This window comes from Etheostoma spectabile, chromosome 8, assembly GCF_008692095.1.
Source record: "Etheostoma spectabile isolate EspeVRDwgs_2016 chromosome 8, UIUC_Espe_1.0, whole genome shotgun sequence".
Taxonomy (NCBI): Eukaryota; Metazoa; Chordata; class Actinopteri; order Perciformes; family Percidae; genus Etheostoma; species Etheostoma spectabile.
The window spans coordinates 19,716,317-19,742,474 of record NC_045740.1 but is presented as its reverse complement, the minus strand read 5'-3'; the positions used below and the strand labels follow the sequence as shown (position 1 = coordinate 19,742,474).

The following is a 26,158-nucleotide window of genomic DNA, read 5'->3' as shown; positions in this document are numbered from 1 at the left end:
CCTCAATCAAGGGAATAATGAGCTTAAACCAGGGGCAATTCTAGAATCGAACCTTTGGAGGGCTCAGCCCCTAATGAGAATGTGACACGGGTACGGTGACTTGCAAAAGTGTTAACCCCCCTTGACTGACAAAGCAAAAACAGAAATTCCAAATTCTACCTTTAGCCATGGCAAACACTGCCAGGAAGTCAATCTCCTCCATCACCTGAAAGGTGTGATACCGGTGGGTATATAGAAGTGTATTAAATGACTAGTGCAGGTTTCGTTAAAAGTGTTAACGCGCTAATACACGGTAGTTAGCAATACTGGAGTTTGACCTAAACAACAATCGCGTTCTCATTTTGGGTAACTATGGAAGTAAATTTGTTCATCAGATTTTGAAATTAAAAAACCCTTGAATGTCTAGCACTGAAGAGTTATGCTTTGAAATAATGTACTTGAAAACCTTTGCCTCTGAATTTTACTCTTTAAATTTCCCAAAGTTTTCAAATTTAGAATATAAAATTCAACGTTAACTCAATTCAATATACAAAACTCAGATGCAAAATGTAGACTATCAAATTCAGTGTTAACATCCGGGAATAAATTAAGTAAAATACAGAGGCCCAAAACTCAGATACCGGTACATAATTTCAATGCATAAATCAGTTTTCCTCTGGCTGTCTGGCCGTCTGTTCACCAAGCATGTGCAAAAGTATAATAATAAAGACGTCACACGCAGCACACTGTCGGGCAATCCGTCTGCAGCAGGCTACCTGTGACTATTTGGAACTGAAAACCTCCGCTGTGTGCTTTGACTGCATGCTGGATATACCAACAACCACACTCTTCTTCATTTCAAAGGAGTCAATGAGCATGTGCAGATATTCTATAGAAACAGTGTAACTGTACCATTACAAGTGGAATTGTGTAAGTTTGTTACAGTGACTTATGACACTATTAACATTACAACCGGATAAATAACGTAAGACAATGCTAAGATATTATATTGGAAAACATGTCCCACTTCCCAAAAGTGAGAGGCTCTACCTAGTGGCTCAACAGCAAACTACAGCAAATCTACTTGTTTTCTGACAGTTAAGGCACATGTCTGCTTGGCTTAACTGATAATGGATTAATCAATGACATCCCTAATCGTGATGATATTTTTGTAACATTAAACAGACAGCTGTGAAATGGTTAAGGATGGTCTTTCATCGACTTAACAGGCACCGAAGGTATTGACTTCTTGTTCAGTTAGCGGACTGTTATGTGGATGTCTTTATCGACACACACACACACACACACACACACACACACACACAACACACACACACACCACACACAAACACACACACCACACACACACACACACACACACACACAACACACACACACACACACACACACACCACACACACACACACACACACACACACACACACACACACACACCAGATGGGTACCTAACCCTACCACCCAGTCTCATGGTACACAAACACACACCTGTTATACACCTGTTAACACCGGTTATAAGGTCAAGATGGATGCTGATAGATGGTGTCTGTTTGTCAGGTCATCTCTCTAGTGCTAATCCAATGAGACTGTCCTGACTGACGCAACCAGTTCAGCAGGGTCAAAGACAAGTTCATGAATTACTAACCCATATCCATAAATAACCACAACCTATTGGAGCAGACCCACAGAGAGAGGCTGAGACATCAGATTTTTGATTAGAGAGCCAAGAGCAAGTTAGTTTTCGGTTTGATTTTCTCGACCGCTTGGGTCTGAGGAAAAGTATCTCCATTAAATCCTGTTCTTAACCAAGTAAAGGAGATTTGGGTTGATGTCTCCCCCCTATGAAACAGACAAAATGCAGATGTTTTCCTGCTCAGGTTGTAGCTGAGCGAGGTGTTTTCCCACCGTAGCAGGTGAAACAAGGATAACAGAAGAATGGATGGAAATGTCAATCAAGCCGTCTGTACAAGCCCACACAGTCTTGTGGAGAGGTCTAATCTGGGGCAACAGTGGCTGCTATGGAAGGGCTTAAATCTCAACTTGTTGAAACTTTCATGAATTTTTTTCTTTTTAGTAGAAGCTTCTTTTTTTTAAAGTCCCTAACTAATGAATGTATGTGCTTGTGGGAAGGTTAGTCAATTGAGATTTGAGAGTGGGCAGCAAAACATTCATTGAATGCATAAGAAATATGGTCAAAAATCTGACTCATTTTTTTTCAATATTATTTTTTTAGGCCTTTAATGACAGAACAGCTGAAGAAGTGAAAGAGTAGAGAGAGGGGGAATGAGATGCAGCAAAGGGCCGCAGGTCAAACTCGGGCTTGCTGTATCGTGGAATTAACCTACATATATCAGACTCTTACAAATAAATGACTAAATAAAAAATAATAAATGGTGAGTAGATGAAATCTGGAGTACAGGTACTATATAGCGCAAAACAGCAGACATTCTGACTTCTGACAGAAGGAAAAGCAAAGGTGTTAATAATAACATTAAAGGTTCCATGACATGGTGTTCTTTGGCTGCTTTTATATAGACCTTATAGGTCCCCTAATGCCATATATTAAGTCTCTTTACCAAAATTGAGCCTTGGTGCAGAATTACAGCCACTAGAGCCAGGCCCACAATGTACCATTTCTGAGTCTGTAGCTTTTGAAGAGGAGGAGGAGGGGGGGGCAAGGTGGAGGCTGGGGGTGCGGCCTTGACCAACTGCCACTTTGCTCGTTTGAAAGGCATGATGTCACTCTCTTGGGTGGGTCAAATTCTCTGGACGGGCAAAGCAGAGAAAGGGGAGCTAACCCTCCCCTTTAAGATTCCAGATCGGCCCATCTGAGCTTTCATTTTCTCAAAGGCAGAGCAGGATACTCCGAAGGGCTGAAAAAGACACCTCTTTACTACACTCCCACCCACCCCGACCCCCCGATGCTATATATATATATATATATACTATATATACTTTATTTATTGTTTTTTTTTTAAAGAAAAAAACGGCTATTGCTAAGGCCACAGGAACTTCAATGTAAAAATTTAATAATACCTTATAATAATAAATTATCCATCCATCTTCGTCCGCTTACCCGTGGGGGCAGCAGCTCCAGTAGGGGACCCCAAACGTCCCTTTCCCAAGCCACATCAACCAGCTCCAACTGGGGGATCCCGAGGCGTTCCCAGGCCAGGTTGGAGATATAATCTCTCCACCTAGTCCTGGGTCTTCTCCGAGGCCTCCTTCCAGCTGGAGGTGCATGGAACACCTCCCTAGGGAGGCGCCCAGGAGGCATCCTTACCGGATGCCCAAACCACCTCAACTGGCTCCTTTCAATGCAAAGGAGCAGCGGCTCTACTCCGAGTTCCTCACAGATGACTGAGCTTCTCACCCTATCTCTAGGGAGACGCCAGCCACCCTCCTGAGGAAACCCATTTCGGCCGCTTGTACCCTAGATCTCATTCTTTTGGTCATGACCCAGCTTTTGTGACCATAGATGAGTGTAGGAACAAAAACTGACCGGTAGATCGAGAGCTTTGCGCCTTCTGGCTCAGCTCTCTTTTTGTCACGATAAATTGAATGTAGTACTGCACCCGCTGCGCCAATTCTCCGACCAATCTCCCGCTCCACTTCCCCTCACTTGCGAACAAGACCTTAAGGTATTTAAACTCCTTCACTTGGGATAAGGACTCATTCTCTACCTGAAGAAGACACTCCATCGGTTTCCTGCTGAGACCATGGCCTCAGATTTAGAGGTGCTGATCCTCATCCCAGCCGCTTCACACTGCAAACCGATCCAGTGAGTGTTGAAGGTCACGGGCCGATGATGCCATCAGGAACACATCATCTGCAAAAAGCAGTGATGAGATCACCAGCCCATCGAACTGCAACCCCTCCCACCCTTGACTACGCCTAAATATCTTGTCCATACATACTACAGGATTGGTGACAAAAGCACAGCCCTGGCAGAAGCCAACCCTCACCTGAAATGAGTCCGACTTACTGCCGAGAACCCGGACAAAGCTTTTGCACTGGTCATACAGAGATGGGATGGCCTTGAGCACCCCATCCTCCTGCAGCACCTCCCACAGTGTCTCCCGGGGGACTGGGTTGTATGCCTTCTCCAGATCCACAGTGCACATGTAGACTGGTTGGGCATACTCCCAGGCTCCCTCCAGGATCCTTGCAAGAGTGAAGATTTGATCCGTTGTTCCACAATCAGAACGGAATCCGCATTGTTCCTCTTCAACCCGAGGTTCTACTATCGGCCAAACCCTCCTTTCCATTACCTTGGAGTAGACTTTACCAGGGAGGCTGAGAAGTGTGATACCCCTGTAATTGGCACACACCCTCTGGTCCCCCTTTTTGAAGAGGAGAACCACCACCCTGGTCTGACACTCCTTAGGCACTGTCCCAGACTTCAACGCAATGTTGAAGAGGCGTGTCAACCAAGACAGCCCCTGTAAAAGAAGAAAAGAGTCCAACCCCTATCCAGGAGTATGTTATGTATAGTATGTACCCCGTTCCAGAACCGAGACTGCGCACAGAGGTAAGCCCCACCAGATCCAATTGGTAGCACTCCACCTCCCGCACAAGCTCTAGCTCCTTCCTCCACAGAGAGGTGACATTCCACGTCCCCAGAGCCAGCCTCTGCCCCGCGGGTTTGGTCCGTCGAGGCCCCTGACACCGATGGCACCGATGCCTAAACGACCGGTAGGCCTATCTACCAGATGGCGTATTGACAATGACTACAAATAGCAATCCATATTAAGACTAGACGATACTAGATATTGACTTGGTACAGCTTCGCTTCTACTCAATATAGTCCCAAATCAATATCTGCCTAGGAAATTGTCCAGTCTTAATCTGCATAGCTATTTGTACTCATTGCAAATACGCAGGTCACAACAAGTCATTAGGTTGTTTTTTTGTTGACTCACAACATGCTAACCGGCAACATAGGATTCCATTCACTACGCTAAGCTAACTAGCAGCAGCGCTGCCGGTGTTGCTCCGGACTAAAACAATGCATGCACTGAGTCAAAAAAAATGCGTTGCCCCACCTATCTACAGCTAGGGGAGACCGTGATAAGCCCTATTTCAACAAACGGTGGTGTGTTCCTATAAGGGACACACTGGGCACAATAATGACTGAAAAACAGCTTTCTATTTCCAAAAGTTAATTACAAAACTTGTCTTTGGGTTTAGGAAAAATGTTTTCACATTGCGGCTCCTTCTGTAAGCTTCTATAAAAAAAATACAAGCAATAAAATGATCTCCAAAAAAACTCCCCCCTGAGGCATGTTATGTTATTTCCATTTTTTAAACATTCTGCCCAAGTAATCCAATGTACTCCACTGCTAATAAATCACCTCTCACCTACCTAACTTCATTTGACTTGCTAATTAAACTTTGCTGTTATCAAGGGTTTAATTAAACACACTCAATGTTGAAAGTAAGCAGAACACAGTGTCTGTCTTTGTGTCCGTGTGTGTGCATGCTTGTGTGTGTTTGTTGCACCTGGTTTGTTACACCTGATTGGTACTGCTACAGTGCTGCCTTGAGTGTTGCAGATAAGGGTGAGTGGCAGAGTCATTAAACTCTGCACTGCTATATTCAGTAATTCATAAACAAATGCAACATGCATACAGTATGCATGTGCAAAAGGCTTGCAAATGCATATAATTCCCCACCCACACACACACACACACACACACACACACACACAATTTTAATTTACCAAAGTTTTTTATCTGTCAAAAGTCACATCTGAGAAAAAAAATTAATCAGAGGTGAAAGTGAAAAAAATTAATTATTCAGCTTTCCTTTCCCTTCAAGTTGGCTTTGAGGAGGAAAAAGCCATTTTATTTATTTAAAGGATATACTTCAGATTAATGCCTCCACTTTGTTACCACTGGTCAGTGCAGAACAGCAGAGAGCCGTGATTAAATAGAACAGTGTGAATTTATGAAGCAATACGTTGAATACTGTATGTGATCATTTGTTCTTAAAAAAAAAAAGTAGAGTGACATTTCATTTGCAAAAAAGAATTAGCCACCGGCTGAGCGAACATCCTTTAAACAATTCCTATCACACGTCCAGTGTCTGCTGCGTCTAACCTCTCTCGGAGAGATTATCAAAGGGCAATTGCTTTCACCACTTGAGTGGTAATGGTATTGAGAATGACCGCGTGGTCAACATGAGCTATCAAGATCCCATCTCGTCCTCTGTCTATGGACTGTGGTCTGGCTCTCACAAACAGGACGTTAAATTGCAATTGTGGCTCTTAGCTCGGTGATTCACAAAGCAGTGTTGTAGGCGAGAGCTGAGAGCGTTGGCTGGTTAAATGTGAAAGATCACCAAAAGGTATAAATTGCATTCACAGGTTTAAAAAATACCTTAAGAGCTCAGATCAAATGTGTTAAAGTAGTCAGGTTGCTTTACCTACTCCAACCAGTAGAGGAGGATGTTGCTCCACTCTATATTTAATTGAAAATTAACTTCTGGTTGCTTCAATCAAATCAACTCACATATTTTAAGAATTATTTTTTAAATTTGATTAATTCACAGAATACTATGTGAATTACAAATTTCCCTGGTTCCTAAAGTGTAACTCTCGCCAAAATGCAACTTAGAGTTTTTTTTGTTAATGTACCCGAATCAAACTGTTGTTTAAAAGCATAATTAGGACGGAAAGGACACTTTTAAGATTTACCGTGTTTTTGGTCAAATGTCCTAGGGGCACTCCTATGATAGCATCAAAATAGCTATTTTCAAAACAGAAAGAAGGCTTGACACAACATGAAACTTTGCTCGAAGAATCACCAGGGGCTCTACACATGAACTCGAGCGTTGAGAACATTGTTTGTGTTCACCGAGTTTACTAAAAAGAAAGGTTTTGAACAACTTGTGTTTCCGGTCACCGCCATCTCGGCAGTCAAAAAGTCAATCTCCGAACGTAACAGGGAGGAGAGTAAAGATGGAAAGCTCCTACAGCTAAGTTCCATTTAAATGTACAGATAATTTGTTGTTTTGTCGTTAGTGAAAAACAATATTGACCTTGTAGTTAAAAAAGGAGCTTCATATAAGAATGACATTTCCTCCTATGGAGTCCGTTCATTTGCATTTGGAGATCGACACTTTTTGACTGACAAGATGGGTGTGAGCGTAAACAACGCCCGCTAAAGTAAGTTGTTCAAAACCTTTTTTAGCAAACTGTACACACAAGCAATGTTTTCAATGCTGGATTTCATGTGTAGAGCCCCTGGTGATATTTTCAGTAAAGGTTCATGTTGTGTCAAGCCTTCTTAGTGTTTTAAAAATGTTGATCATAGTAGTGCCCCTAGCATTCCCATTCAAAAGGCCATTTGGTAAATACGGTATATGGTAAATTTTAAAAGTGGTGTTTCCGTCCTAATGATACACTTAAAGAAAGGTATATTCACAAAAAGACCCTAGGTTGCATTTTGCCGAGAGTTATTCTTTAACATTTTCTCCTTTGTTTCACTTGTTCAAAGGCACTCCCCATTTTCATTGCACCAAGTCTGTGACACCTAGCCTGAGGTCACATTTGTCTTTGAACATAATCTCTCCCTTTGTCTCCCAATCCCTGCATCATAAGGCCAGGGCGGTGAATGTGGAACCCTTGGGAAGCCACTGCAAAGTCAAAACTCTGAGTCAGCTCAGTGACCATTAAAAAGACTCAACTTATCATCAAAATTTGAATTTACTTTGATTTGGTTCCTTGGAGCATAACTATTCTTAATAGATATTAACTCACACCTTACAGACAATGGATTTTGAAGATATTTTCACTATTGCTTATCTACATATTCATGGACCTCTCTTGGTGATAATGTGAACGATAACATTGTAATGGGCTCTGTCACAAAATCAAACAGCCTCTGTTTTTGCTGAGCTTTTATTCTGTATTTACAGCACCATCACAAGATTAAGGCAGCATTAAGAGCTAAAGTTTAGCATTCCAACACACACACACACGCACACGCACACACACACACACACACACACACACACTGAATTTGCAGTCAATACTTTCAACACTCTCAGACTCATTAATGATAATGAAGGTGACCTCGCTAGAAAATTAAATTTCAGTCTAATCATGTTGATTCTCTCTCAGCTTTCACTTAAAAGGAAAGGCAGCACTTGAAAATGAAAACAAATCTGCACTTTCTGTGACTTCAGTTGATGCTTGTACTATGGGTAGTTTGTGTACGTGCATATTGTGGAGTCTGTCATGAGAGGAAAAATTAGGCCTGCACAATTTGCAGAAAAAAATATGAATCACAATTTTTTTAGTTTAGAATTGATATCAGTATTCTCTGCCGTGATTTTTTTCTCACAAAGTGTAATGTTTTTTGCACACATGAACAAAACAATTTGGCAGTACCAAACATAGATTGTTTTCGGCACCTATGGCACTTTGAGCATCACCACAAGTCTGTAAACATAGAGGCTTCAATGAAGAGAAGGGAGAGCATTGCAGCGCTTTAAAACCTATTTTATACAGTCTGTGTTTAAGACTCACGGGAGAAAGTAGTAGTGATGCAGTCGGTGGTTCTGCGTCTGACGGCCCTTGATGGGTTGGCCCAGGTTTCTTCCCTGCAAGCGACAGAATCTATGCACTATAGTTTGAAGCTGTGAATAAAATGTAAGATACTTTAACTATTCCTCGGTTTGGTGTTCTTCAATATGTTGAAGGTCACATTCAAGGGGGTTTTGTTTTGTGCCGTAACAAGGAAAAACACAGAGTAAAATACCTCACGTACATACAGTGGTGAGACGGTTCACACAATCAAACTACAACCAAACAAAAGACCAAAACAAAACAAAAACACAAAAGCTACAACACACTACATAAATGTTTAAAAGAAGGAAAAGGTTTCTTGGTAATTGGTTCTGCTGATGGGCGACATTTTCAAGTTCTCAGGTAAAGTAAGAGGTTAAAAAAAAATTTGAGACAATGGAGATTTTTTTGAAAAGCCCAGTCAGGCACCCCCCGCAAGAAAAACTGTGGGGGGACCGTTTGTTGGTTTGAAAAATCCAAAGGCCCCCTTTTCCATCAACGGCCCACCAGCCCTGGTCCCCTGAAGCCGTGTCAACCAGAAGGGTTTTTGTGGATTCTGTTAAAAATGGCCCCCAGGCCAAATCAGTCCAAAAGCCGCATAAACAAAAAAAATTGAAAAATTGTGGCACCTTGAAAGGGCCCAAAACCCTGCTAAAAGGAGGACCTGAGAAGTGGAAGAAAGGGGATTTTTCAGATGAATCTTCTGTTTGAATTACACCACAGTTGCCGCAAATATTGCAGGAGACCTACTGGAGCACGCATGGATCCAAGATTCACCCAGAAAACAGTAAAGTTGGTGGCGGAAAAATCATGGTCTGGGGTTTCATCCAGTATGGGGTGTGCGAGAGATCTGCAGGGTGGAAGGCAACATCAATAGTCTCAAATACCAAGAAATCTGAGCTACCTCTTATATTCCCAACCATAAAAGAGGCAAATTCTCCGCAGGATGGTGCTCCATCGCATACTTCCATCTCCACTTCAAAGTTCCTCAAGGCGAAGAAGATCAAGATGCTCCAGGATTGGCCGGCCCAGTCACCAGACATGAACATCATTGAGCATATGTGGGTAGGATGAAAGAGGAAGCATGGAAGACCAAACCAAAGAATATTGATGAACTCTGGGAGGCTGCAAGACTGCTTTCCAAGCTGTTCCTGATGACTTCATCAATACATTGTATGAATCCTTGCCAAACCGCATGGATGCAGTCCTTCAAGCTCATGGAAGTCATACAAGATATTAAATTTGGATCTCACAGCAAAACTATTGAATTTGCTGACATATTTTAGTATTTGTAGTAAATTTGTTCAATTTATGTATAGGCGACAAAACTTTTGTCTTGCCAAAATTTGACCTTTCTGTCTTGTTTAAATAATAAATCCTTTTTTAGTGAAACTAATTCATTTCAGTGCATTGAACATCATTTGGGAGGGTTTTATCTTTTCATATGAGCTATTTCTTACACCAATTGATTAATTAAAAGTCAGGTTAATAGCAGGTGTTTCTACAAAATAGATAAGCAACAAGACTTTTGTCAGGGACTGTAAAGTTATCTAAATGGCGCCCAGCTGAATGAAATAAACCCAGAATTTGAACAATGATCTTGCTTCGTGCTTACTTTCCCAGGAGCTTTGCTTCCTTGTGGACAACACTCCTTTCAGTCATGCTAACATGGCTCCATCTGGAACATTGTTCTCCATTTCCCCTGCATACACCAGAAAGGGATCCAGCATTGTTTCCTGGCAACAATGGTACACACCTACACTGTGCTGAGTAAAGTATTATGTAAACACAGCATGGATGAAAACAATAGTAAACAAGTATAAACGCACACCAGCAGGCAAATCAATTATGAAAAAGCCCTGACTGTGACTCTCTTAAGCGTATTCATCTTGTGTCAAAGCGTTTGGGATCACTGCGACAATGCCAAACCAGCTGTATTTTGCAGAAAAAGCTTGGCTAAACCCCACATGGATCAAGGCAACATGTCAGATTTAGTCAATCACCCAGTGGACACCCTTAGGTGATATATAGAGAACAGAATTCAGCAGACATGTTGAAAAAACAAAACATGGGAAACCCCTACTGTAATAAACACTACGGTGGATCACAGGGCACCACACGATACGATTAAGCAGACATGGCTCGCGATAACAATAATATCCCCATTCAGCAATAACCAATATATTGTTCCTATGATGACACATCCCGATATCTGTCTAACTATGTATACAAAATGCCTGGTAAAAAGGTTAAATGTACAATATGTGACTTTCTGCCGCTAGGGGTCTCTCAACCAAAACAATGGATGGTAAACACAGACTTGTGATGATGGTGGGAAGTTGCGTGGAATTATGAGAGTTGTAGTTTTTAGTGTTAAACACGTTCGCTGGTTAGAATGCATCTGTTCACGGACCAGTTTACCCATTCAAGTTTATTCACGTTATGTTTAGTAATGTTTATTCATGTTATTCTAATAAAATAGCTGCAGCGTCCCCAACATGATACATTTTTCTTGATTTGATTTTTATTAGTAAATGACCAGACCAAACTAACATTAGCCAGCAGCTAAAACACAAATATTTTACATATCAATGTCACCTATTGGATGGTTTCAACACCGGGCGGACGTGGTTTGTTGTAACGCTAGGTACCTACTCAACGGGGCTGAGAGACATGTGTGGGTGGGGATTTCCGGGGACTCTCCACGGCGGCGAGGACGTTCGATGTCTGTTGTGCAGCGACAGAACATCTCCCAGCTGCCCCTCACTTTTCTATAATCTTAACTTCTCATTTTTTGGTGGACACCCCACCTTTAACTTTATTTATTTATTTTAACTCACCGTAAAGACAGTTAAACGCAAAGATGGTGGAAATACGGCAGGGAGGAGATTTTCGGCACGGACACCGGTAGCGCTAACAGAGACTAGCTAGCTAGCTAGCGTTTTAAGGCATTTTAATGCAGAAAGGTTACATATTGTAAGTGCAGGTTTTCTCTTTAAATCACGGAAAGTCAAAACTGTTAGAAAACTGCACAATTCTGCAGCTAACGTTTTTTTAGTCTGCAAAATTAAAATAATAGAACTGTAGAGCAACTATGGGTCCAGACTTTGGACTTAAACGTGGCTGGGGCATCTCAAAATGCTAGTTACCTCATGTTTAATTCATGTGTTGAGCGCCACCTCGAGGAGCCATGAAGTAGCAACGCTGAGCAGGAAAATCTATTCAGAGTGTCTTACTATTTTTTTATGGATCACTTTACTTCTGAAGTTTTTACATTGGCTCCCTGTTTCTCAAAGAACTGATATTGGTTTACAAAGCACTGAATGGTTTCTTTAAATTATGGCTGAAGATTTTATCTTTTTCGTGCTGCCTTTTTTAAAGTAAGTGTTCATTTCCCACACTGCACTGTAACTTTTGTTCTTGTAAATCGTATCTGTCTGATTCTATTTGAGCACTTTTTATGTTGTTGTAACGCTAGGTAGCTACTCAACGGGGCTGAGAGACAGGTGTGGGTGGGGATTGCCGGGGAATCTCCGCGGCAACGAGGACGTTCGATGCCTGTTGCTCTTTAATTGCTCTTTAATGTTTTATGTGAAGCACTTTCAAGTGCTTTGTTGCTGACCTGTGATATACAAATAAAGCTGCCTTTGTCTTTCCTAATTAAAATATTGATATTTGGCGCCAGCGTATTCATTCTCGCATCAAACTCAGAAGCAACAAGATATTGCTGTATTGATATTCTGTCCCACCTTTAATACACACACGGCGAGAGATTCCTTCACAAGTATTGACTCAATTTGTGTGTGTGTGTGTTTCTTTAGGAAGTGGAAAACAAGGTCAGTAAGTAGGGAACAGGTGCTGCAGATGTGCATCTGGATCACAAATGACCATGGTGTTGCACACATGGACTTCAGTCTTCACGTCCCTTCTGAAAGGAGAGGATAGGGGAAGGAAGAGGAAGAGGAGGAGAAGGAGGAGGAGGAGGAGGAGAAGAAGAGGCGGGAGCAGATGAATGAGCAACACAAAGAGACAAAAAGAAGACAGAGGAGAGAAGAAGAGCAGTGGAGGAAGGTGTAAGAAGAGGAAAAGAAAGGGCAGAGAAGGGTGCTGAGTGGGTAGCGGAGAAATGACAGGAAACAGCTTAACGTGAAAGATCTTCGAAAAGAGTTAGAAATCATGCCAACAAGCATCTTGGGGAGAATAAACTACTTTACATCGAGGTGACCCTGATCTGTTGGAAAAACTTAGCGATGGAGGGAGGAGCGGGCAGTCAGGACTGAAAGGCTGTTCTGATCTATTCTCGTCCTGACCCCACCATCCCCCTTCGTACTCAGGCTCTGTGAAACCGGACCTTAGGCCAATCCTTTGGAGAGGGGGGGCGTGATGTAAGAGGGTGGTCATGCTGCGTTTAAGTAACCAGAGTCATAACGGACAAACTCTGTATATCTGCATTAATTTGAATATATCATCTTTCTGTATCTAAGCCTGTTCATAATAGAGAGTGCTTGTACATGCTTGCGGGCAGACTTATTGTCCAATGTAACAACAACATGTGTACAAATTACTGGGCAGAGATAGACATAAAGCCTATAAAAAACATCCCCAAGAAATCCACCACCAGTCATCATTAACGGTTATGTTCGCCATGAAAAAGTTTAAGCGTGGGCCTTAATAAAAAAAAAAGAGCTCATGATGAGTAATACACCAGCTCTGATACAAGAGACAAGAGAAGCACAGATGCCAAAGATAAAGATGATCATTGCTTTTGTGCCCAAACGCGCAATCTCTCGCCTCTCAATCAAAAGTCACTATGACAGAATAGCCAACGACATCAACACAAATGGACACACATTCTGTTTTGCTTCATAGAGAAATCCCCCTCCTTACAAGCCAATCGACATCAAATCAAACACTCGTCATGATTTATGTCTTCAATAATGCACTCTGCTCTGCATGATATTACAAGTATCACAAGAGTCCATCAAAATAAAAGTTGTGCTTAGATTGAATTTCTGTCAGCCCATTCGCGAAAGCAATCAGTTCAAGGGTCTGTAAATTATTCTGTAAAATGTATCCATAAAAAGACAGCACCCCATACAGCGTGACCCTGGAAATAATCTTGGACACAACACACACACACACACACACAACACACACACACACCACACACACACACCACACACACACACACACACAACACACACACCACACACACACACAGAAGATGCTGATCTAAAATTCTCCCTCACCCTGCCCCAATGCTTCATACACTTCCTCCACACCCACACAGTGCCCAAAACAGACTAATCGTCTGTGTACAGACCAGCGCCTAATACATCAAATTTTAAAATCGATGAAATCTTTTCGTCCCCCTTCAGGCTTTAACATAACCCTTGTACAGCAGCATTTGTTTTAACATCCAGACATGAGGAACCTAAAGTAACTAAAGAATAAGGCAAGTAAATACCTGATTAGTGGTAAATAAGTGTCTGTCGGTGGCAAGATATTTTGAAAATAGCAGCCTTGCCAGTGCTTTTCCAATGGCCCCCTCTTTTGGTAAGAAGAAGGAATTGAAGCACTTGGCATCTAAACTGCTGACACAGAGAAGTGGCATACTGGATATGTGGATTACTACCCTGAAATGAGTTGTACTAGTTCTGTTAGTGCATGACAATGATACTTGCTGTTAGTTTTAATTGCGTTATGTCAGTTGTGACTGCCGTCAGTCAAGAGTTTTTGGAACAAAGCCGGTTACCTGAAAGCCGGTGTTGCCTGGTGCTCACTCGGTTGGTGTTTTGGACCGTGCAGCAAAGATGGAGCATGGCGAACATGGTGAGAATCATCATCACACTCTGGAGCAGCAGGGTGAGCTCAAACTGCTTCCCTATCCTGCAAGGACGCAACCAAACACAATCACATTCAAGAGGTGACAGAGTTGATACTTTAGATCAGAGAACTTTTAGAATAAAATCTAACACTATAGACACCAAACGACTGTAATGTGACCTTTGTAATACAAGTCAGGATAATTACAACACATAATCAAGACATGTACACACCACAGTTAACACACATTACTATACTATTCAATTATATGGGTTTTATTATGTCATACAGGCTATAAGCGGCACAGAAAGACCATATAAATACTGCAATGTTCCAACCAGATTCTATAACAAATCTATTAAATTCCCTCTTCTGTCCCTCCAGTCAGAACAATAACCTGTGCTCTCTCTCGCTCGCTCTCTCTCTCTTTCTCTGTGTTATTTGAAAAACAATTTAAGAAGTCTTGAGGGAAACAGCACAAGGCTCGGATTATATAATCAATCTATTTTTATTCTGTGATTTTATTCCTATTCCATTCATTTCTGACACTAAGACTGATCTGAGGAAATACCTTGTAAATGTCATGTGTCTTCCAAAGGGCAAAAGGGAAGAAAGCAGACAGAAAAAAAATGAGAAAGACAGACAAACACTCATTTCATGTGAAAACACAGGCCTTTCCCTCTTCTGCTCACCAGAAGAAGATGCGCAGGATGTTGGCTATGAGCAGCACCAGGCAGACTCGGGTGGAGAAGCCCTCGCTGCTGCTGCTCCTCTGGATGTCCTGGTACTGTGGCACATAGGGCAGGGCCCCCCCAAACACCATGAGGCAGGACGCCATCCAGGACAGCAACGTCCACGAGCCCTCCATGTCCTCCTGCACAACCACCTCTGAATCCATCAGACCAAGAGAAGCTCAGGAGTGTCCGAGGGGGCGGGGGTGTCTAAAAGTTGCACCTGGGACGCTGCTAAGTGAAAGGAATATAGGATAAGGGCTGCATGACATGAGGAAAATCTGCAATATATGATAACGTTGTTGAATATCACAATAATGATACTTGCAATAAATAAACAGGTATTAAAGTGACCTCAGTTTGGCATTTCAGCTGCTTTCAGTATTCTGTTAAAGCTAGAGTGTGTGGTTTCTGTCGTCCCAATGATGAATTGTAAGTAATGACAACACCACTGTTGTTGCATCCACATGATGCAAGCCTTTCATAATCGCACAGGGCCTAATTCCTCCTACACACAGTTGCTAGTAGCCAAGGAGGACACAGAGGATTTAAAAAAAAAAAAAAAACATGATAAACTCTTCAGAAGAGGTAATTATCTTCTCTCGAGTTTCTGCTTGAGAAAGTCACCAGACGACATCATGTTCTAAACATAGCCATACTAAGAAATACAGAGAATTGTGTGGAGCTGATAGTCTTACTTAGCTTTCTAGCAACTCATTTGGCATTGGCTTGAATGTAACAGACGTTTATTAATATATAAAAGGTTTTGCACTAAAGCTTTAAAAGGAACAAATGACAGTTACATTTAAAAGTGCAGTTTTCTACTTTTTTTCAACATTTTCATCAACTAACACAAAAAAACCTCTATGTCGCAGATATGCAATATGTCGCAGCCCTAAGCGAGGTGTTTATTGATATAGACAGTTGTTATTGATTAAAAACGATATTTTGTGCAGCCCTAATAAGGATATAGAATATAATGGGAGTTCAGCTGAGTTATTATCACTGATGGATGCTCGGAGGAAGCCAGGGGTCATCCCAGGGCTTGAAATTAACATTCCTCAAGAGCCCATCTGCAGTAAAACTTATTAGGTGATTATATTTACATACATCAGTTATGTATGGACCAGTTTTGTTTTTTGCCTGTTTTCAATAACTGTGCCTGCTCACTACACTCTCCCTAACCACAAACACAATTTTATTTAAAGCAAGAAAATGGCTCTGGCCAAAACATATGCAAATTTGAATATACCTTTGGAAAAAATCTAATATATTTGAATTATTAGGCCAACGGGGTTTTTTCACTGAATACCTGTCTTACAGTAGAAAAAGCAGAAGTGGAAATAAAAAAATGACTGATGGCTGATTTACATTAGCTGCTTCAGTTTATGGGTCCTACTGACTCTGCTTATTCTGGTCATTAGGTCAGCTGGAATACAAGTGGGAGGAACCCTAGTTATTTCATTTTAGAAAAAAGGAAGAATCATATCATTTTAATAAGTAAGTTCTTATACTGTACTTAATGACTATTTTACCTGTGCAGAACACGCACACCTGGACCTTGCAAAATAACTTTATATGATTACATAGACATGAGCAGTAATGTAGGCTCACACATTTACAGAAAGGTAGAGATGTGTGCTTTATGAATTAGCAGCCACAGAGCCAGACAGGAATGGAAGTCACAGATTTAGAAATGTCCCATAGAGAGAGAGAGAGAGAGCGAGAGCGAGAGAGCAAGTGGAGTGCAAGGAAAGGATAAATGGCCAGTAGGTAGCCAGTGAAAGCAGAGATGACAGGTAGTGGGGCCACCTGTCATCCTGTGTCCTGGCTCCTGGCTGCCACAGCGCCAAGATAACACATCAAAATGCAAGTCTGTGTTCTACAGGTTCGTCACTCGGGAGTGTTTACAAAAGTTGAACATATTACCAAGCTCAAGCTGTCCTGTCTGCAGCCCAACTAGTTGAGGTACTCTAATCCTTTTAATAGTGGTGGTTTGTGTCAAGTGCTATCAGGCATTATTGAAGGGATAATAACATCAATAAAGGTTAGAGATTCCCTCATTCTCCAGAGCACCCTCCAGAACAAATAAAGTGATTCATTTCAGACAATGTGATTTTGTAACACTGTACAGACAAACGCCTCCCTGAAAGTGGGAATGGCACATGAGCATGTTGCCTGTAAGAGCCACTGTGTTGCTGCATACACAAAACCATGACCTACCAATTCTGAGCAAATAATAATAACAAAATAAAACCTTTTATTAATATAGCACCTTTCGTGAAACCCAAGGACACTTTACAGAATGACTATGGCTAGGTAAATGAGAATGTAGGCTGTGGTTAAATGTCCAGGGATGTAGCATTTGGGATATATGTAGGGAGGGTGTTCCAGAGGGATGGGGCTGCTCTGTCTCCAAAGGTTCAGAGTCTGGTGTGGGGAATGGAGAGCAGGCCTACGTCTGATGACTGCAGGTTTTGGGGTGGTGTGTATGGATGGAGGAGGTCAGAGAAGCACTGTGGGGCCAGGGCATGCAGGGATTTGGAAATTGGTGTGACGTGATTCATTTGAAACAGTGTTATTCTTGTTGTGGCTATGTAATATCACTTAAAGGTGCTCTAAGCGATGTTGGGTGATATTACTTCTTGCTGACGTTCAAAGTATTTTCAAACAAAACAAGACTAGCTCGCCCCTCCCTCCTCCTCATCCGGTCCCTTCCACCTCCCTTCTGTTCTTCCGTGCACTAACCCCCCACCCCCAAATCCTTCTTGTCGGTTATTGGCTAGAACGCTGGAACACTGTTTGTGTATGCTTCGTGGTGCAGGTGGGTGCAGTTTGTTTTTGTTGCCGTTTGTAGAACCTGGGCTTTTTTTACAATGTGTTCTGGGAACAGGCAGCTCGTGGATATTGAGGAGATATTTGCTGTATGTGACAACCAATGTTGTAGCCTAAAACACGTGTGACTTAGAGCACCTTTATCAGTATGACTTTCACTTAAAAATCTAAAAAAGAGGGCCAGCATGAATATAAACTCCTTTGCTCCCTCGACAAATAACTCAGTATAGTAGACAGCCTGTTAACACTTTTTTAGTGAAAAAAAAAATGTTTCTCTGCTGGTAACTTTTTTATCACACTTGGTGTATGATTGCTGCATAGGATTGCTGATTGTAGGCTATTTTAACACAAGAGATGCAGCTGTGGCTGGAGCACCGAGAGTCAACTAGAAGATGAAGGGGGTCTGATTACTCGTTAGACATCTATTATTTCACACAACTCAGCTGTAAGTAAGGACGTCAATATATATTCCAGCCAAGACCTCTCTGATTTGGGGGATTAAGCCAGACAGGTGGATCTGGCGGAGCAAAAGCCAGATCAAAAGACTGCCAAACTGGAGCGCAACCCTTTAAAACAATCCAGATTGTATATATATATATATATTTTTTTTTTACAAGGTTTCCTACAGTTAAACATTACTCAAGAATTTAACAATCCAGCCATTTCAGCCATTTCCTTCTGCCTGGTTGTATGCGTAAACAATCACACCCACGCCACAGTAATATGTTAGGCCACCTTTAGTAACAGGACATGCTGTTATGCAAGCAAAGCATAGCTTCATAGGGTTGGGTTACCAGCATGCTGAACATACAGGCATCAATTTTGGATTACCAGGCAACAGTACAAAAGGAAACAGCTATTACACAGTCTGGTCACCATTTTATAGATTGATATTAAAAGACAGAGTAGATTAAACGTGTGTAATATCAAATTCAGTAGTCTGAGCTAAGAGAGTCGGCGTCTTTGTTCTAAAAAGATTTTTGTTTTTAAAAAAGCGCGCTCACAACGCGCACCATGGTCACTCCTCTGCTCTGACAATGTATCGCCCCAGATACGGATTTAAGTCATGTATGCCTGCCTAAGTAAAATAATGTAAGATTCAACGTTTTAAAAGTTCACCATGGATAATTTGCTTTACTTACCAGACGCCTTCATTCACTTTCCTTCACCTTTATCAGAACACCAACTCGGACACGGATGTTAGTCGGAGTCAAGACACCCTGGGTTCCCTGGCAGCTCCAACTTTTAAATCTCAACTCGTTCTGAAGAGAGGAGAAACGTGCACGCGCGTGAAGGCACACATGCGCGCGCACACACGCACGCACAGATACATACACACTACACTATTATTTTCAGATTTACCAAATTTCAGCATTAAACATGCATGTCGTAACGGCACGTAATGAGATGTAGCCTTTGGAATAAATGCTTGGAACGAGTGTCGTTTATTGTCTTCTTGACGTGCTTTTTGAGGCCATAAGGGTTAAAGAAAACTAGCCACTAAAGTAGTACCAAAGAGGTACTACTGTATTCTCCCCATTTCTTGGCATCACACAGCTCTCGCGAGATTCTCTGTGTTGTAGAACAGCTGACTGTGCGGTGGGTGGTGGTGCGAAGGACTGCTATCTATTTCAAACAGTTAGCTAAGGCTGCACACCTGATAGTGAATACAAACGGTTTGTGTTCTGTTCAGACACTGATAGTGATTTACACCACAACATGGCGGAGACGGATCCCAAGTCGGTGCAGGACCTTACCAATGTGGTGAGTCGTGGTCGTGATGGCAAGCTAGCGTTAGCTACAGCAGCCTAGCTAGCAATGGCAAAAGGAATGCTAACTGTTGCAAGCTATCGTTAGCGAACGTTAGTTTACGAGCAACGCTCAGCCAGAGTATTTGCAGCATTTCATGTTATTTATCTGTTTGTATAATGAAATAGGTTAATTGGCTCGGTTTGTTCAACCGGTCTATTGACGCCAGAACGGCCTGCCTTTTGTTTAGCACGTTATGTAACGTTAAGGGTCAGTCAGTTTGGCTTTTACATGACATCACAATATCACAACCGAGTTAACCGCATTGACGTTAGCTACTTGATAAATTTTGCTGCTGTTTTAGCTAACGCTACTTCTCGATAGAGTCGCTTGTTAATAGTAATTGTCAATTGTTCACCTAGAATACTAGCAAGCAATGCAAATGTAGCTAGCTGGAAATGTTTCTGAGTGTTGTCATGGAGATGAGCAAGACAGTTAACTAAACTTCAGTTTTAAGAGGATCCCCCTTTCGGGGTTGTGTTCGCTATAACATCCGCCTCCTAAACTTCAACAAATATAGTTTTGTTTTCACAAGAGCTGTGGAGTGAAGGATTTAATTTCCAACATTTCCCATCATGTTCCTCAAGGACGCCTACAGTTGTTGTAAAATGTTTATTATTTAATTTAGGATTTTAATTAACCTTAACCACGGGTCTTTGGTATCTGAAGCATACATTGGGTGAAACGGTTGATCAGTGTCTGGGGGCACAGACAATGCTTTAGTTACTGTTATAGAGCCACATTATGGGGTGGGCAGCAAAAAGCACCAGTACAGAAGAGTATAATTTGCTATTGTTCTGCACAGAATCATATCCCATGGTTACTGAGCTTTTACATTGTTGTCAAGGAAACTAGACTTTTTTTGTATCATTATCTTGCTGCCTTTTTAAACCATTCATAGATCACAGGCATGATATGAGAGTGGGAGTGCTGATGTTTTTCCAGTGGCAGAAGTATTGTTAATAGTCTGAAGTCCACTGACAGTGTTGTGGCTCAAATCCTCTTGATTGTGTCATCCTCAAATTAAACCAACTTCCAATTGTTTAGGCGTGACCGTATTTGTGCTGTTTGTTTCACAGGTCCAGACACTGCTGCAACAGATGCAGGACAAGTTCCAGACCATGTCAGACCAGATCATCGGGAGGAATATCCTAACTAATCTACCTGTAAAGCAAGGGATCTCTGTCTATGTGTCTGTCCTTCGTACATCGTAAGAACCGTTAATCCTTCTTCTCCACACTTGGCAGGTATATTGCCGAGTACCCAAAGCCTGTACATGTAAAATTTGGTGCAATTTTAATTCAAACATTAATAAATGTTGAATCAACCAGTGAACATAGCTCTGTGCAGCAGCGGGAGGCGTGTCTCCAGAGCTCTGCAGACTGAAGGGCGTTATACAGTAGATACAGCCCGGCTCGCGTGCGAAAATGTGATGTCATGAGAGCGCCAAAACTCTAGGCCTGGAAAACCCGGTTCCTTTTAAGGATTCTGGTTATTCTGAGTCACTCACTAAACTGAACCCGGTTGTGCGATTCACTTGAGTCAGTATTGCTAGGAATAATGGTGTGTATGAAATGTCTGTATTGTTGCTTCATTTTTATGAACTATGATATTCTGGCCATGGGTCACATCTCTCGCCCAGGTCCAGCAGGCTCCGTCTCACACGCTATTACTCTACCAACTGAAGTTAGTTGCATTCAACATCTTCTGTGTTTTTTTGCCAAAAAAATATTTGTTACTGTTATTTTGTTAATAACAATTAAAACTGGAGACAAATGTCAGATGTGTGGACCGGCGCTGTCGCCGCTCTGTCTCTCCATGTTGCTGGGGGCCGTGTGTGTGTGAGTGAATGGGGACGGGGCTGCGCGGAGAGTAAGAGGAGCGATCCAAACGCTGGCATGGCTTTACAGAAGAAATGGGTTATGTAACGCAAAATGAAATCATATCGATATAAACAACATTGCTTCATTTGTGGAGAGGCAGTGGACATTAGGTGCATCGGTGTGACCTGGAGGAAAAATGTTACTCACACCCTAGAGCGCTGTGAGCTACCAGACACTAACTAGCACCGGTCACTGCTGTTGTCTGAGAAAACACACAGACGGGACAAAATGTAAACCTTGTGACCGACATAGGACAGACCGCTGTCTGTTGTGGAATTTTCCTCACGTTACTCTGTCCTCTGTGACTGTCTACATCTAGAAACTAAGCTGCGCAGTGCAGAAAACAACTCTGACAGGCTCATGATCAGACAGTGGTTTACGGAGCGGTAGATTGGCTTTGCAAAAAAAATGTTGGAGCGTTCTATGAACGGAATGACGCATTTAAAATATCGCTTGATCACTTAAATTTGATTGTGGGAAGCCAAAATCGTGATTAAAATGCGATTAATTGTGCAGCCCTAGACTCAACTGATTTAGGTTAATGATACTCTAGACTCGCGATCCGTGAGTTAATTTACAGATCAGAGTAGATCACGACTCAAACTGGTTGTTTATACTCCCACTAATGCAGTCTTCTCCTGAACAGACATGGCGCTAATGAGTAAAGGCTACCAACATTGCTATTTCTATAGACTAGAAAAAAGCAAAAAAAAAGGTAAACACAGGCAGACCGGATTTGATTCTATGACCTATTTGGTTGGATCAAGCCTTTCATTCACCATGAACATCTTAACCCAGGAAGTTTACAAGAGAGACTTTCAGTCACTCAGAGTCCTGGTATCTGGTTACCATCCGGTTAAAAAAAGTCAAAATCCTGGTGTGCCAGCGAGATCTACGTCATTTTGATGTCACGTTGGCAAACGTTTGGATGCGTTGACTGTAAAACGGCTCTGGCTCGAGCATCTTTTCCAGAAATACTTTTCCACTATACCAATAAGATGCAGCCATACTTTTCTCCAGCACTGACAGCACTGTGGAGCTAGGCCGGCCAATGAGAGACTACACGTGAAGGGACTACACTGGAGGCCAAGCAGTTGGCCCAGGCCCTGGACTAGTCTTTTAAATGCAATCCATTTTTCAATGATTTAAAACTATTAAGGCTTACAATTTGAATCTAGTTCAATAGATTGGTGTCTCAATGATAGCCTTACACTGACCTTGATATAATTATCCCCAGTTAAGAGTACCGCTGTGAGTTCTTATGTTAATTATTTGCCTTAACTGCCTCTTCACTTGATGAGATGAGCACGCGCATTGATGACTTGGAGAAAAACATTGCCGACCTGATGACCCAGGCTGGTGTGGAAGAGATTGAGGCAGCACCTGAAAAGGCTAAAGAGGGACAAGGCTCCTAATGGAGGTAAGCGGTAGACACAACTAGCTTCTAAAACAGTGCAACACCAGCAGGGGCCAAAGTTAACTTTTTTTAAGTGTGTGGTAGGTTGCCCGTCACTTTTTACCTCAAAGGTATTGCTGTGTCTCTATGATCCTAACTTGTCCTATCTATGGTAGCCTACTCATGGTCATTGCGCCGCAATCAGGTGCTGTAGTAGGGGGGCCCGCCTTGATAATCCAGCATAAAGGCATCGTTTCCTATCCTGGGCTGGGACACATTCATACGATTTGATAAAGTACTTATTGGACTTTAACTTATCATTGCACCTACAATAATGTAGCTGTCCTCAATTTAGGTCATCCTGTACATCTCATCTGAGCAGTCCTGGCCGCTGTAGCGGGCAGACAGGAGTTTTGTTTGAAAATACTTTTGAACGCCAACAAGTAATAACATCACCCAACATCACTTAGAGCACCTTTATTCTTATATATAGACTTCCGAAGATTGCACACCGACCCGGCCCACTTAGCTTTTGATCCTATTGCATTGCATGTGTGAGTCAAAACCAATACTGTTTTGGCTCTATCACGTAAATAGCTATGCAGATTAAGACTAGACAATTTCCTAGGCAGATATTGATTTGGGACTATATTGGGTGGAAGCACAGCCGAAGCACTGTACCAAGTCAATATCTGCAGGAAATCGTCTAGTCTTAATATGCATTCCAATTTGTACTTCTTGTAAATATGCTAGCCAAAAGAAGTAATTAGTTGTTTTTTTTTTGGCTCACTTTTACTCACACATGCTAACCGGCAACATAAGATTCCATTCACTACGCTAAGCTAACTAGCAGCAGCCCTGCCGGCGTTGCACCCGACTAAAACAATGCATGCAGAGTCGACCCACCTATCTACAGCTAGGGGAGACCGTGATAAGCCCTATTTCAAAACGGTGGCATGTTCCTTTTAAAGATTGTGTTCATTTTTGCTTTGTCAATTATTTGTCAGCTGTAGACGTGGCAAAATGCAAAGAAAAATGTTTCTAAATGAATTCATCACCTTCTTTGAACCACTTTACAACGTGGAGCATTTGTTTTGTCTGTCCCGCAGGAAAGTAGCACGGTGGGAAGTTGGTCCTATACCCAGGAGCAGCGGACTTTTCCATTCTGATAATGACTTCTATTGATTTGGTGTGTCGTTGTGTGAAATGCTTTTTTATATATTGGATATTGTGAAACGGTTAGTTATGCAATGACTTGAAAAGCTGAACTTTATTTGTGAGCTAGAATAGTGCGATATGCCCCTCCAGAACTTCAAGTGCAGGAATGCAAGTTATGGATTTTTCTGCGCTGACCCGGAGGTTATGTCGCTGCCATCATATCTCATAATTAAATCCCCACGAGGTGACGGCTGATGGGGACAGTTTAGCCTGAGCCTGTGCTGAGAAGTACAACCCGCAGGCTAACAGGCCAGTGGAACCTCCCCCCCTACCACCATGGGAACATCTGAAGCCTGTAGTCTTATACAAACAGCACTGTTAGTACCAAGGTGTGGGATGCATTCCAATTTTAACTCATTTTCTTCTATTAAAAGTGATTTAATACACTGCTGTCTGTCATGTATTACATAATAAATATGTGGCCAGGTGCTGATAATTTTTAATATAAATAACACAGGTGCTATGTGTTTTTCTGCTTTTATCTTTTTAAGCTAGAGTTGTATTTTATCATGAAAATTATCTGGAATTTCTCAGTGTTTTTTGGTCTTTGTTTATGATATATTGAAATGACAGCTCAACTAAGCATGAACATTGAGGATTTACTTTCTAAACCTAGCTGAAAAAGTAAGGAAATTTGTGTTTGGTACATTAGTTCTTTGTGGTAACAATGTTTTTTGGCAATAAATCTTATACCGCTTATTTTGCCATCAACTCGTTTGATGTGTGGCGGATTGGATTGTTGAAGTTTGAAGAAACAATACACATTGGCAATTTAACAATTTATTCATATCACAAACCAGAACCTCAGTAGCGTGTGGAAGAACCTCACACTGCTGCGGGATGGCATCCCGTTCTTCAACCAGCGTTTGTCACAAGTCAGCCACCGTGGTTGTGTTGGTCACTCTGGCACGAACAGCACACCCAAGTTGCCATTAAGGCACCTGATTGGCAGCACCTGGGGGAACCAGAAGCTCAAAACAAGTGTCAACAGCAAAATGACCGGTTTGGCAGTGGCAGAGACGATTTGGCATATTTTTCATTGGTGTAACCCACATACTCAGCTGCTCATCCCACAAATGCATGGTCCTAACCAATGGGGCACCAGTTGTAAGGGAACTAAACCGGCTTTCCAGCGGTATAAGATTTATTGCCAAAAAAGCATTGTTACCACAGAGAAATAATCTACCAAACACAAATTTTCTTACTTTTTGTGCTAAGTTTATAACTGTCAATAAGATGTTTTTAACTGATGTGTATGTGTAATTAGAGATATTTGCAATTATGCCCAAGCAAAAGTGTGTCACTTTACTGCATAGTAGGGAACCTTTATTCAAATTAGTGCAAAGACAAAATCAACAAACAAAATGAAGTGCCAAAAGCATTAAACAGAAATGAACATCAGTAAACAAAACGTGTCACACAATCTCATGAAGTACAACATCAGTAGTCTATGAACATATTATGAATGCAATATTAAAGTTCTGTATGTATTATAAAGTGAATGGTTCCTTAATTGTATATTAGCATCAGCTTATGAGACCGGGGTATTAGAATTTTAAAGTTAGAACTCAAAGTCCTCCTCCGTCATGTCGATGGCCCAGGCAAACTTGTCCCTTTGGGTCTTATTGTAGATTTTGTCTACAGGTACCTCCATGTTCTTACACCTGAACAAATGGAAAAACTACAGTTATGTATACTCTTTGCAAAAATAAATACAGTTTAACCCACCAGTTAATCTCTAACGAGTCTCAACATATGTTCTATTAAAAGGAGGTATCCAGATGGAGAATACAATCAATAGAAATGGAAAAAGAAAACCAAATGAAGATATGCGCTATACATGAGTTTAAAAATGATTTATTAGGCTTTATAGACGCTGACCTTTTGAGCA

At 41.7% G+C, this 26,158-nt stretch overlaps 4 protein-coding genes and 2 long non-coding RNA genes across 12 annotated transcripts in view; 3 read left to right on the top strand and 3 right to left on the bottom strand.

Moving 5' to 3' along the window:
* Nucleotides 1-10,185, top strand: part of LOC116693825 (uncharacterized) — a 14,672-nt gene extending 4,487 nt beyond the window's left edge. Inside the window, exons 2-4 of the long non-coding RNA XR_004333007.1 lie at nucleotides 7,135-7,140; nucleotides 7,380-7,383; nucleotides 10,135-10,185. This is a non-coding gene — a long non-coding RNA (uncharacterized LOC116693825). The remainder of the gene's footprint in view (nucleotides 1-7,134; nucleotides 7,141-7,379; nucleotides 7,384-10,134) is intronic.
* The window catches only part of LOC116693840 (uncharacterized), a 17,426-nt gene extending 6,354 nt beyond the window's left edge, over nucleotides 1-11,072 (top strand). Inside the window, exon 3 of the long non-coding RNA XR_004333021.1 lies at nucleotides 10,818-11,072. This is a non-coding gene — a long non-coding RNA (uncharacterized LOC116693840). The remainder of the gene's footprint in view (nucleotides 1-10,817) is intronic.
* Nucleotides 1-19,434, bottom strand: part of si:dkey-246g23.2 (solute carrier family 66 member 2) — a 67,315-nt gene extending 47,881 nt beyond the window's left edge. For 2 of the 5 annotated variants that reach the window (XR_004332986.1, XM_032523018.1), the window contains exons 1-4: nucleotides 19,324-19,417; nucleotides 19,104-19,223; nucleotides 15,088-15,360; nucleotides 14,325-14,458 (exon numbers count right to left, since the gene is read on the bottom strand). Coding sequence is in view for 4 of the 5 variants with exons in the window: in XM_032523018.1 (XP_032378909.1) it covers nucleotides 14,325-14,458; nucleotides 15,088-15,293 (340 nt within the window). In the remaining variant the exon portion in view is untranslated. Of the gene's footprint in view, nucleotides 1-14,324; nucleotides 14,459-15,087; nucleotides 15,361-19,103; nucleotides 19,224-19,323 lie in introns of all 5 variants that reach the window. The other 3 variants (XM_032523019.1, XM_032523020.1, XM_032523021.1) reach the window with 3 other exon arrangements.
* Nucleotides 1-26,158, bottom strand: part of LOC116693755 (mixed lineage kinase domain-like protein) — a 525,120-nt gene that overhangs the window by 174,898 nt on the left and 324,064 nt on the right. The gene's annotated exons all lie outside the window — the stretch shown is intronic.
* On the top strand, nucleotides 19,455-24,654 carry hsbp1b (heat shock factor binding protein 1b). The gene is made up of 4 exons (XM_032523039.1): nucleotides 19,455-19,725; nucleotides 20,850-20,916; nucleotides 22,947-23,073; nucleotides 24,159-24,654. The coding sequence occupies exons 1-3, from the start codon at nucleotides 19,681-19,683 to the stop codon at nucleotides 23,066-23,068; spliced, it is 234 nt and encodes a 77-aa protein (XP_032378930.1). The 5' UTR covers nucleotides 19,455-19,680; the 3' UTR covers nucleotides 23,069-23,073; nucleotides 24,159-24,654.
* The window catches only part of zgc:173742 (DNA topoisomerase 1), a 37,706-nt gene continuing 37,077 nt past the window's right edge, over nucleotides 25,530-26,158 (bottom strand). Inside the window, exon 20 of the mRNA XM_032522267.1 lies at nucleotides 25,530-25,931. Coding sequence (XP_032378158.1) covers nucleotides 25,829-25,931 — 103 coding nt within the window. The 3' untranslated portion in view covers nucleotides 25,530-25,828. The remainder of the gene's footprint in view (nucleotides 25,932-26,158) is intronic.

Bases quoted from the DNA above. Each gene is read 5' to 3' on its own strand.
- hsbp1b (XM_032523039.1), top strand. From the start codon at position 19,681: ATGGCGGAGACGGATCCCAAGTCGGTGCAGGACCTTACCAATGTG. The intron at 19,726-20,849 runs GTGAGTCGTGGT...TTTGTTTCACAG, and splicing joins TGCAGGACCTTACCAATGTG to GTCCAGACACTGCTGCAACA. The intron at 20,917-22,946 runs ATATCCTAACTA...CTGCCTCTTCAC, and splicing joins AGACCAGATCATCGGGAGGA to TTGATGAGATGAGCACGCGC.